The 10,619-nt window shown below is 54.3% G+C and overlaps 1 protein-coding gene across 2 annotated transcripts; it reads left to right on the forward strand.

The window, feature by feature from the left end:
- Positions 1–122: 122 nt before the first annotated feature.
- LOC119937712 (CMRF35-like molecule 9) lies at positions 123–6,580 on the forward strand. 2 transcript variants are annotated; one of them, XM_038757300.1, is made up of 6 exons: positions 123–695; positions 1,743–2,078; positions 3,074–3,272; positions 3,480–3,742; positions 4,293–4,354; positions 6,032–6,580. In XM_038757300.1, exons 1-6 carry the CDS (start codon positions 641–643, stop codon positions 6,218–6,220), a joined length of 1,104 nt encoding a protein of 367 aa, XP_038613228.1. In that variant the 5' UTR covers positions 123–640; the 3' UTR covers positions 6,221–6,580. The 2 variants fall into 2 exon arrangements, with proteins under 2 accessions (XP_038613228.1, XP_038613229.1); XM_038757301.1 differs by having other exon boundaries at positions 3,633–3,742.
- The last annotated feature ends 4,039 nt before the right edge of the window (positions 6,581–10,619 follow it).

Genomic DNA, 10,619 nt, shown 5'->3' on the forward strand with positions numbered 1-10,619 from the left:
ATCCTGGGTGCCTACTTTATGCTGAGTCCTGTAGTGGGAACCTACCTTGTGCAGAGTGCCAAGTTAGGACCTAGGGAACAAGGAAAAAAATGTAGACAATGCCGTCCCTGCCCTCCCACACTCTAATGGTTGAGATATTCTAGACGGCTCACCTCATCGGGCCTGGTTCTCCACAACCCCCAACTCGAATCTGCTCATTGCAGGCCCTCTGCTCTCCCAGACCCCTTAGGGATTTACTCTGCTTGCCCTGCGTCCTGGTCCAGCCCCTTTCCATCCCCCGGGTCCGGCTCCCGGGCCCAGCCCCTAGGTGACCCGTTTCCTGGTCTCTGCGGGCCGTAGTGTCTGTGGATCTCCCCCGAGGGCCTTCAGCAGCATAAAGGCAGGGTCAGCGTCCACACTGCCCGTCGGTAGCCTGCCTGCCCCTTTCCGGTCCTCGCGGAGGCTGGACTAGAGCGAAGCGGCATCTGGACCCGAGCTAGAGACACGTCCCCTACCCGTCCTCAGTCTCCCCCTCCCCTCTGCCCTGAGGAAGCGTCGCAACCGGGTGGAGGGCTTCCCAGACAACCAGCCCCCCGACCCCCGCTACGGAAGGCCAGAACACCGGAGCGACCTTCCTCAGTCTTGCTCTGCTCGTGGCATCATGGGAAGCACCGGGGCAGTGAGGCTCCTCTTTTGGGGCTGCATCCTTTTCCCAGGTGAGACAGGAATCTCTGCTGGGATACTGGGCCGCCCCTAACCCCTGCCCTTTCCATTTCCCTGACTTTCCCAACCCCCAATCCCGACACCACTTATACCCTCTCTTATTCCTACAACCCCATCTGCATCCCTGTTACCCCCAGTTCTAGAGTTCCCTCCTCCCCCAGGATGTTTGGGGACCCCCAGGGGAGAGACTGGTGACCTTGGCAAAGTTTCTCGAGGTGAGGGGAGGGAGAGGAGAGAGAGGAGAAGGACAGTGGAAGGACGATTCTCTCCCCATTCCTGTCTGCTGGATGGTCCCGAGGCGTTATCCGGAAATCCAGATTCATTCATTCATTCAATCTTATTTATTGAGTGCTTACTGCATGCAGAGCACTGTACTATGCTCTTGGAAAGTACAATTCAGCAATAAAGAGAGACGATCCCTTCCCACATTGGGCTTACAGTATGGGGGGGCGGGGAGGAGACACACATCAAAGCAAGTAAACAAGCATCAATATAAATAAATAGAATTATAGATATAAACGTACATACCTAAGTGCTGTGGGGTGGAGAGATGGGGAGAAGAGCAAAGGGAGAGGGAGCTGAAGAAAAAGGGGGCTTACTCTGGGAAGGCCTCTTGGAGGTGGTGTGCCTTCAGTAGGGCTTTGAAGGGGGGAAGAGTGATTATTTGGGAGAGATCCTATAATTCTACTTCCTTTTCCCACACCTGATCCTGGGGCCAACCTCTCCTCTTCCCCCTTCCCCCCTTCCCCTCGTCCCCCACCGCGAGAGACCCGGCCCTGCCCATTCCTGAGAACATCTTTCCTGCGCGCCCCCCACCCCCTCCCCGGGAGTCCCACCCCCCCAACCCATCCCAATAGCTCTCAATCCCCTCTCCAGTCCCCACCCTTGCCAGAAACCTGCGTAAATCCAGACAGGATTTGCTTCCCGGACGAACGGGAGGGGGTGGGGGACGGCAGCAGAGATGGATTGCGACCCCCAACTCTGGCAGAGGACTGGCTGGGGGTAGCCGCTAACCTCCCCTCTCTCCCGGTCTGTTGCAGGCGGACAGGCCCTGTCCGGCCCCGAGGAGGCCGAGGGTCAGGAAGGGGGGTCTCTGACCGTGCGCTGCATGTACAAAGACGGGATGCAGAGCGCCCCCAAATACTGGTGCCGGGTGGGCGGGGTCTTTCTGACCCTCTGCACCCAGTCGGTGAAGACCTCGGGGTCAGAGGTTGAGGCGACCGAAGGCCTGATGTCTATCAGAGACAGCCATCAGGACCGCGCCTTCACTGTCACCATGAAGCAGCTCACCATGCAGGACGCTGGCCATTATCTGTGCGGGGTGGAAAAGTTTGGTTTCGATGACACGCTGCGTGTAACCGTGACAGTTTTATCAGGTAAGGCTGGGGGCTGGGGGCTGGACACCAGGGCGGGACCCCCTCAGAGCCTTTGTCGGCCTTCCCCTTTCGGGGAAAGTCGTGGTCTCCGGCGAGGCCTGCGGAGATTCCCTGGGCTCTGCCAGGCGGATCGGATGAGGACAAGCCGCTCCTTCCTCTACCAGAATTGTGCCCTGCGGCCCTCGTGTGCCCGGCGTCGTGCATTCCCTGAAAATACACCACCAGAGGCGATTCAGGGCGCTGTAATGAGTGCCTATTGTGGGCACTTGGGAACATAAACTACGAGTAGACAACACGATGTTATGCTTCCAGAAATTTAAAGAGTGTTAGACAGGGGACAGAGAGGCAGGGAAACTAACAGTTTCAATCAATCAATCGTATTTATTGAGCGCTTACTGGGTGCAGAGCACTGTACTAAGCGCTTGGAAAAGTACGACAGTAAACAGTGACATTCCCTGCCCACAACGAACTCACAGTCTAGCGTGGGGGAAACAGACATCAATGCAAGTAAAATCAAGTTACAGCTATGTACACAAGTGCTTTGGTGTTGGGAGAGGAGAAGAGCAAAGGGAGCGATAAAATTACAAATATGAACAGGAGTGCTTTAGGGTTGGGAGAGGGGAAGAGCAAAGGGAGCAAGTCAGGGTGATGTAGAAGGGAGTGGGAGATGAGGAAAAGTGGGGCTCAGTCTGGGAAGGCCTCTTGGAGGAGACGTGCCTTCAATAAGGCTTGGAAGCAGGAAAGAGTGGCTGTCGGATTAGAGGAGGGAGGGTGTTCCAGGACAGAGGCAGGACGTGGTTTAGGGGTTGGTGGCGAGACAGGTGACACCGAGGCACAGTGAGAATTCAGTATTCATAGAGCGCTTACTGTGTGCAGAGCACTGTGCTAAGTGCTTTGACTCAAGCTCACCCGAACAAGCCAGCTGATTCCTGAGAAACTTGCTTCCAGAGAAGCAGGAATAGCAAATTCCTTAGCTTTCCTCCTCTGCTCCACAGCGTTTTCCCCCTCCCAACCTGGAGACCCCAATCCCGGCAAGGGCAGGATACACCACATCACGCCCACTCACAGGGGGACCAAAACAGAGTTGACCAAGCCCACCCGAGACCACCCAACTGCACACTCTACCGCTTCCCGGGGGGTCACTTCAAAGGAAGAGCCCCGAGTTCCTCTTGGATCCAGCGACCCCATGCCCAGGTGCTGACCAGACCTCCTTTCCCTCCCCTTCCCCTTTCTGGGAACTCCCCCCACCTTGCCCTTATGTTCTCCCTCCCTCGTACCCCCACCCCTCACCTTATTTCTTAATTCCTCTCCCGGGCACCCTCGCCATCTCCCCTCTCCCATATCCACCCTCGCCTTTATTTATTTCCCCTCTCCCCTCTCCCTTCCCGGGGGTCGGAGCAGTCGCCCCCCGACTCCGCATCCTTTCCTTGGGCGGACACCATCCCGGACGCCGAAATTGACCGATTCCAGCCGAGGCCTGACTCTGGCTGTTCGCCCCGTGACACCGGTGCTGATCAGCGGGTCCCGCCGGGTGGATTCTCTCTCTGCTCCCAGGTCTCAGGGCCCAAACCTCCGAATCCTGACTCCGTGCTTTGTGGGGCTTTTTCTGCTGGCGGGTGTGGCGGTGACCGTGCTGGTCACCCTCGCCCAGAACCGGAATAGAGGTGAGACTGGGATGACCCTGTGGGGCCTGTGGACTGGGGTTGGGCCTGCCAAGGCTGGGGACAGAGGCGGGGGTCTCTTGGGGGCCAAGACTGGGGACAAGGCCTAGACGCTGACGGGCGAAGCTTTGTCCATTATTATTTCTGGACAAAAAAAACAACAACAACAGTGAAATCGATTCCATTTTCCTTGACCACCGTGAAAGGAAGGGCAGGACTTTTTTCCACAAGTGATGACCCCTTCCCAGTGGTCAGGAACAGGGTTGGGACCCCAAATCCTCTCACGGTTTAATCCCGCTTGTCGTGCCTTGTGGAAGGACGATGGGGATGAGAGATTCTGAATCGGAAATCTCCCCCCCCGACCCCAATTCCCTTCTTCTTAGACCCCCCCCCCCCCACCCCGTCTTAGATTCCCACTCTGCATCCCTTGGACCTCCCTCTTCCTTTTGGGATCCTCCCTCCTTTCGGGGAGCCTCGGAGAGCCCCACCCGCCTCTTCCCACGCTCCTTTCCGAGTCCGGGCTCTGACTAGCTCCTTTCTTGGTTTCTCTCAGCCAGCCTAGGAGTGAAGGCCGCGGAGCCCACAGGGAGCTTGTGGAGTCACTTCACACATTCTGTAAGTGGGATGCCCCAAAGTTTTCCTGTGCGGGGAGGTTTCTGGGGTGCTCTGGGGTGAGGGGGGGTGATGGGTGGCTCCCCTTCTCTGGGCCTCATTTTCCACAATAAGATGGAGTGACGCCCTTCTCCTGTAGCACCTCACATCCCTCCAGGACACTGAGGTGAAGATGGGCAGGGGTTCTGAGCTCCTTGGGAGAAAGGAACCTGCCAAATCCGAAACACTGCGGTGGGGTCTGCCTGATTGGGGCGCACCTGGGGACTCTCCATGCCATTTTGTTCAGGGAGAAGGATCAGGGGACCAAGACACATAATAATAATAATTAATAATAATAATGATGGTATTTGTTAAGCGCTTACTATGTGCCAAGCCCCGTTCTAAGCTCTGGGGTAGATACAAGGTAATCAGGTTGTCCCAAGTGGGGCTCACAGTCTTCATCCCTATTTTTACAGATGAGGTCACTGAGGCACAGAGAAGTGAAGTGGCTTGCCCACATGATTAGCGAACCCCTGCCTCAGGCGGGGTCAGGGGATGGCACCCTGCAGACCCAGAACTGAGGTCTGTTTGAGTGGGTTGTGAGCCGTGAGGATGGGGCTTCGAAGCCCAGGGTTCAAGGCTCCCTCCCGGCCTCGGGTCCCAATGTGGGGAAGGGCAACTTTTCAGGGCGCACACACACACACACATACACACCCCCGAGCTGTTTCGAGATCTCCGGAGGCAGGGGGAGTCAGGAAAGTGGAGCCTCTTGGGACTTATCTGCTGCACGACCTCCTCCTTTTCCCTCCTCTCCCTTCCCCCTCCAATCTCTGCCCTTCCCTTCTCTTCCTCCTCCCTCCTGTCCTGACGCCAGAAGAGGAAAAAGGGTGCGGGGCCGCCAAGGTTGGGCTTTTCAGAGGCCCTGGCGGCTCCGAGGCGCTAGGAAGCAGCTGATGTTCTCTCAGGAAGTTCCCAAGGCCGAAGACCTCATCCAGACTGGGGGAGAGGTCGCATCAACCCCAGCCAAGGGAGAATGCTGTTCCCCGGCAGGCTGGCCGGCCGGCCACGAGCCCACCCAACCACGGAAACCTGGGGCCGGAGACTACGCTGTAGCCCCCTCCTCTCTCCTTCGACTCTTTAGGAGAAGGAGAAAGAAGTGTCGAGGGGAAGGAGAAAGAGGAGGGGAAGGAAGGAGAAGATGAGGACCGCCTGCTGAGGACAGAACCGTGAACTAGGCATTTAGGATCAGTGATCTGTGGGTGCCCGTTAGCTGGCGAGACTGATTGTTGCCCTGAGGGCACCTGTGGACTACCTAGACTGATCGGGTGCCTTACGGGTGCCAGTGGGCTGGCTAGACTGTCCAATGCCCTGCAGGCGCCTATGGACTGGCTAGACTGACCAGTCCCCCGCTGGAGACTGTGGGCTGACTAGACTGATTAGTGCCCTGCGGGTACCTGTGGACTGGCTAAACTGGCCAGTGCAGCAAAGCCATTGGCAACCTGCCACTCCCAGGATGTGTTGCAAGCTGGAATGCAGAATAAGGGACTCCTCCAAAATGGGCAGTGAGAGGGGAGGGGAGGGGACGGAGAGCTGTCCCTTCCGTGGTTCCTGCTCCCCTGGGCGCCTGTCTCCAGGCCATTAGCCACCCCCCCAACCGTTTCCATCCCCATCTCCCGCTCTGAATACCCCACTCTGTTCCAGACCCTGCCGCAAGGTGTGGGGGCCGAGCTCACATTGACCAGCCTCTCCAAGGGCCCCGAATCGGTCGGAACTGATGCCGGCGCCGAGAGCCCCGATACGGGCTACACCGAGATCCGGCACTGGAGCCAGACAGACAGCCTGCCAGACCCTACAGCCGCTGGAGTGTCCAGCGCCCACACCCTGCCATAACTCCCTGGCTTCCTCTCTCATTCACGCGGCCTCCAGCCTCTCCGGCCTGGGAGTCCGGCGGCATCAGACCTAACCCGCCCCTCACCTCAAGCAGTTTTTGACAGGCCCAGAGGAGACTGGCCTCCCCTTCTTGCCCCTTCCAGGTTGCCCAGCGGCCTCTGCTGCCCCAAAGATAGCACCCAGAGGCAGGAGTGAGCCCCTGCTCATTCCCTCAGCCCCCTTCCCTAATGTCCCACGCCCCCCACAACCTTCTTGTTCCCGTTCCCCTGTTCCCACCCCCAACATGGCTCCATTCCCCCCATCCCCTGGCCTGTTTCCCCTCCCCTCACAGACAGCCAAATACACTGCTTGCTGCTTGGACTGGCTGAATGACTTTGTTCTGCTATTCTGGGGTGTGATGGGGTTGTTCCCCGGTTTTCTAGGGTACCAGGGCCCAGGGGGCCGACACCAGTCAGCTCTTGAGGTACCCTTAGGCCACCCCTCCCACCCTTGATCTCTCCACTTCCTCCTCTGGGATACTGAGAGTGAGAGAGCGGAATCATTGGCCCAGCCCAGGGGGTCACTCCAACCCAGAAAGGGAGTTTGTCCTCTAACTATAAAGGCGTTGGGTAATGGGAGTCAAAGTACCTTCCGTCTCAACCCGGATAAGGTCCTGCCACCCCCTTCTGTGCCAGAGGGGTAGAGAGAGGGACGAGAGTGAGAAGACATGCTGCCTCCCTCACTTTGTCTTGGATCGAAGTCCGAGTGGAGGCTGATCACTCCTGCCAGCTCAACTTGAACCTGCAGAGATGCTGACCCATAAAGAAGGTCCAGTCGCCCCCAGCTCTCCAACAGGCTTGGGAGCAACTTCCTTACGAGAAGGCTGCTGCACCTTAGGTGGATTTGGGCTTGAATCTTAATCCAGGTGGATTCTACAATCTGGAGGAGAAGGGGCAGCAGCATGGCTAGTGGAAAGAGCCCGGACCTGAGATTCAGCGAACCTGGGTTCTATTCCCAGCTCCCCCACGTGTCTGCTGTGTGACCTTAAGCAAATCACTTAGCTTCTCTGTGCCTGTTACCTCATCTGTAAAATGGGATTAAGACTGTGAGCCTCATAAGTGACAGGGACTGTGGGCATCCTGATGTACCCCAGTGTTTAGACAGTGCCCGACACATAGTAAGCACCTACTAAGTACCATTAAAAAGAAGCAGCATGGCTCAGTGGAAAGAGCACGGGTTTTGGAGTCGGAGGTCATGGGTTTGAATCCCGGCCCTGCCAATTGCCAGCTGTGTGACTTTGGGCAAGTCACTTAACTTCTCTGGGCCTCAGTTACCTCATCTGTAAATGGGGATTAAGACTGTGAGTCCCCTGTGGGACAACCTGATCACCTTGTAACCTCCCCAGCGCTTAGAACAGTGCTTTGCACATAGTAAGCGCTTAATAAATGCCATTATTATTATTATTATTAAGAAAAAAAAGAATGAGGATGGAGGGGGATGGCAGGTTGTGGAGTTTGGCTTTTTGGGCTTCTCTCCTATTGCAGTGAGTTGGGCAGAACATTATACTGTGTGCAGAGCACTGTCCTGGGCACCTAGGCCTGCTGTTGCTGGGCTCCTGCTGTGCTGAAGTCTTGGGAACATTTAGCAGAAGTAAGAGAAACAGTCCTTAGCTTTGAGGGATACCAAGACTCCCGTCTTGTGGTTCCTTGGCTTTTACCCACCTTAACGCTCTCTCCCCCACCCCACCCACTCCACTCTGCTTCCTCTTTCTCAAGGGGAATGGTATACAGACTTTTTTGTTCCTATGACATCTCCCAGGCTACCTTCAGACAGGCAGGCCACGTCAGATTTGCAGCTTGCTCTGTGCTAGGCAGCTGACTTAAGGTCAGTCAGTCAATCATATTTATTGAGCACTTACAGTGTGCAGAGCACTGTATTAAGTGCTTGGGAGAGTACAATATAACAATTTAACAGTTGCGGGTCCCCCTTTTTTTTAAGTGGCATTTATTAAGCGCTTAATATGTGCAAAGCACTGTTCTAAGCACTGGGGATGTTACAAAGTGATCAAGTTGTCCCAAGGGGGGCTCACAGCCTTAATCCCCATTTTACAGATGAAGGAACTGAGGCACAGAGAAGTTAAGTGACTTGCCCAAAGTCACACAGCTGACAATTGGCAGAGCCGGGATTTGAACCCATGACCTCTGACTCCAGAGCCCGGGCTCTTTCCACTGAGCCACGTTCTATTCTCCATCTACACCCACTTCCTTGGAGAACTCATTTGCTCGCGTGGCTCCGCACACAGTAGGCGCTCAATAAATATGATTGAATGAATGGCTACAATTATCACTTCTATGCGGATGACACCAAAATCTCTATCTCCAAACCTGATATTTCTCCATCTCTGCAGTCTCGCATTTCTTCCTGCCTTCAAGACATCTCTACTTGGATGTCCTCCCGTCACCTCAAACCTCTAGTGCTAACCTTCTCACTGTACCTCCACCTCGTCTTTCTCGCCGCCGATCTCTCACCCACATCCTGCCTCTGGCCTGGAATGCCCTCTCTCCTCAGCACTTATGCACATATCTGTAATTTATTTATTTAGTCATAATGTCTGTCTCCCCCTCTAGACTGTGAGCTCGTTGTAGGCAGGGTATGTGTCTGTTTATTGTTATATTGTAATAATAATAATGGCATTTATTAAGCTCTTACTATGTGCAAAGCACTGTTCTAAGCGCTGGGGAGGTTGCAAGGTGATCAGGTTGTCCCACGGGAGGCTCACAGTTTCATCCCCATTTTACAGATGAGCGAACTGAGGCACAGAGAAGTTAAGTAACCTGCCCAAAGTCACACAGCTGACAGTTGGCGGAGCCGGGGTTTGAACCCATGACCTCTGACTCCAAAACCCAGGCTCTTTCCACTGAGCCACGCTGCTTCTCTGCAATTGTACTCTCCCAAGTGCTTAGTACAGTGCTTTGCACACAGTAAGCAGTCAAAAAATATGATTGAATGAATGACTGAGTAATCCCCATTTTACAGATAAGGTAACTGAGGTCTAGAGAAGTGAAGTCAGTCAAATGTAGTTATCTTGCATTTATCGTGTGCAGAGCACTTTACTAAGCGCTTGGGAGAGTACAATATAACAATATAACAGACATATTCCCCGCCCACAACAAGCTTACAGACTAGAGGGAAGTGAAAAGACTTGCCCAAGGTCACACAGCAGACACTTGACAGAGACAGGATTAGAACCCAGGTCCTCTGGTTCCCAGTCCCACGCTCTTTCCACTCTAATAATAATAATGATGGTATTTGTTAAGCCCTTACTATGTGCCAAGCACCCGGGTAAAGACAGGGTAATCAGCTTGTCCCACGTGGGGCTCACAGTTCTAGTCCCCATTTTATAGATGAGGTAACTGAGGCCCAGAGAAGTGAAGTGACTTGCCCAAAGTCACACAGCTGACAATTGGCGGAGCCGGGGTGAACCCATGATCTCTGACTCCAAAGCCTGGGCTCTTTCCACTGAACCACACTGCTTCTCAGTAGTAATAATAATAATGATGGCATTTATTAAGCGCTTGATATGTGCAAAGCACTGTTCTAAGCGCTGGGGAGGATACAAGGTAATCAGGTTGTCCCACAGGGGACTCACAGTCTTCATCTCCATTTTAGTAGTAGTAATAGCATTTGTTAAGCGCTTACTATGTGCACAGCACTGTTCTAAGCGCTGGGTGGGGGGGATACAAGGTGATCAAGTTGCCCCACGTGGGGCTCACAGTCTTAATCCCCATTTTACAGATGAGGTAACTGAGGCACAGAGAAGTGACTTGCCCAAAGTCACACAGCTGGCAATTGGCGGAGCCGGGATTTGAACCCATGACCTCTGACTCCAAAACCCGGGCTCTTGTCACTGAGCCACGCTGCTTCTCATTCATTCATTCAATCGTATTCATTGAGCGCTTAATCCCCATTTTACAGATGAGGTCACTAAGGCCCGGAGAAGTGATAATAAAAATGCCGTCATTATTACCGGGCGGCTCTCTCCGAAGCGCTTGGGACAATGCTTTGCGCTCGGGAAATACGGTTGAATTGAGGGGTTTTTTTTTCAATCGTATTTATTGAGCGCTTACTGTGCGCGGAGCACTGTTCTAAGCGCTTGGGAAGTCCAAGCTGGCAACATCTAGAGACGGTCCCTACCCAACAGCGGGCTCACAGGCTAGAAGGGGGAGACAGGGGACAAAACAAAACATCATCATCATCATCAATCGTATTTATTGAGCGCTTACTATGTGCAGAGCACTGTACTAAGCGCTTGGGAAGTACAAATTGGCAACATATAGACACAGTCCTTACCCAACAGCGGGCTCACAGTCTAAAAGGGGGAGACAGAGAACAAAGCCCAACATACTACCAAAATAAAATA

This window comes from Tachyglossus aculeatus, chromosome 15 (genome assembly GCF_015852505.1).
Source record: "Tachyglossus aculeatus isolate mTacAcu1 chromosome 15, mTacAcu1.pri, whole genome shotgun sequence".
NCBI classification, from domain to species: domain Eukaryota; kingdom Metazoa; phylum Chordata; class Mammalia; order Monotremata; family Tachyglossidae; genus Tachyglossus; species Tachyglossus aculeatus.

Bases quoted from the DNA above. Each gene is read 5' to 3' on its own strand.
- LOC119937712 (XM_038757300.1), top strand. From the start codon at position 641: ATGGGAAGCACCGGGGCAGTGAGGCTCCTCTTTTGGGGCTGCATCCTT. The intron at 696-1,742 runs GTGAGACAGGAA...GGTCTGTTGCAG, and splicing joins GGGCTGCATCCTTTTCCCAG to GCGGACAGGCCCTGTCCGGC. The intron at 3,743-4,292 runs GTGAGACTGGGA...GGTTTCTCTCAG, and splicing joins CGCCCAGAACCGGAATAGAG to CCAGCCTAGGAGTGAAGGCC.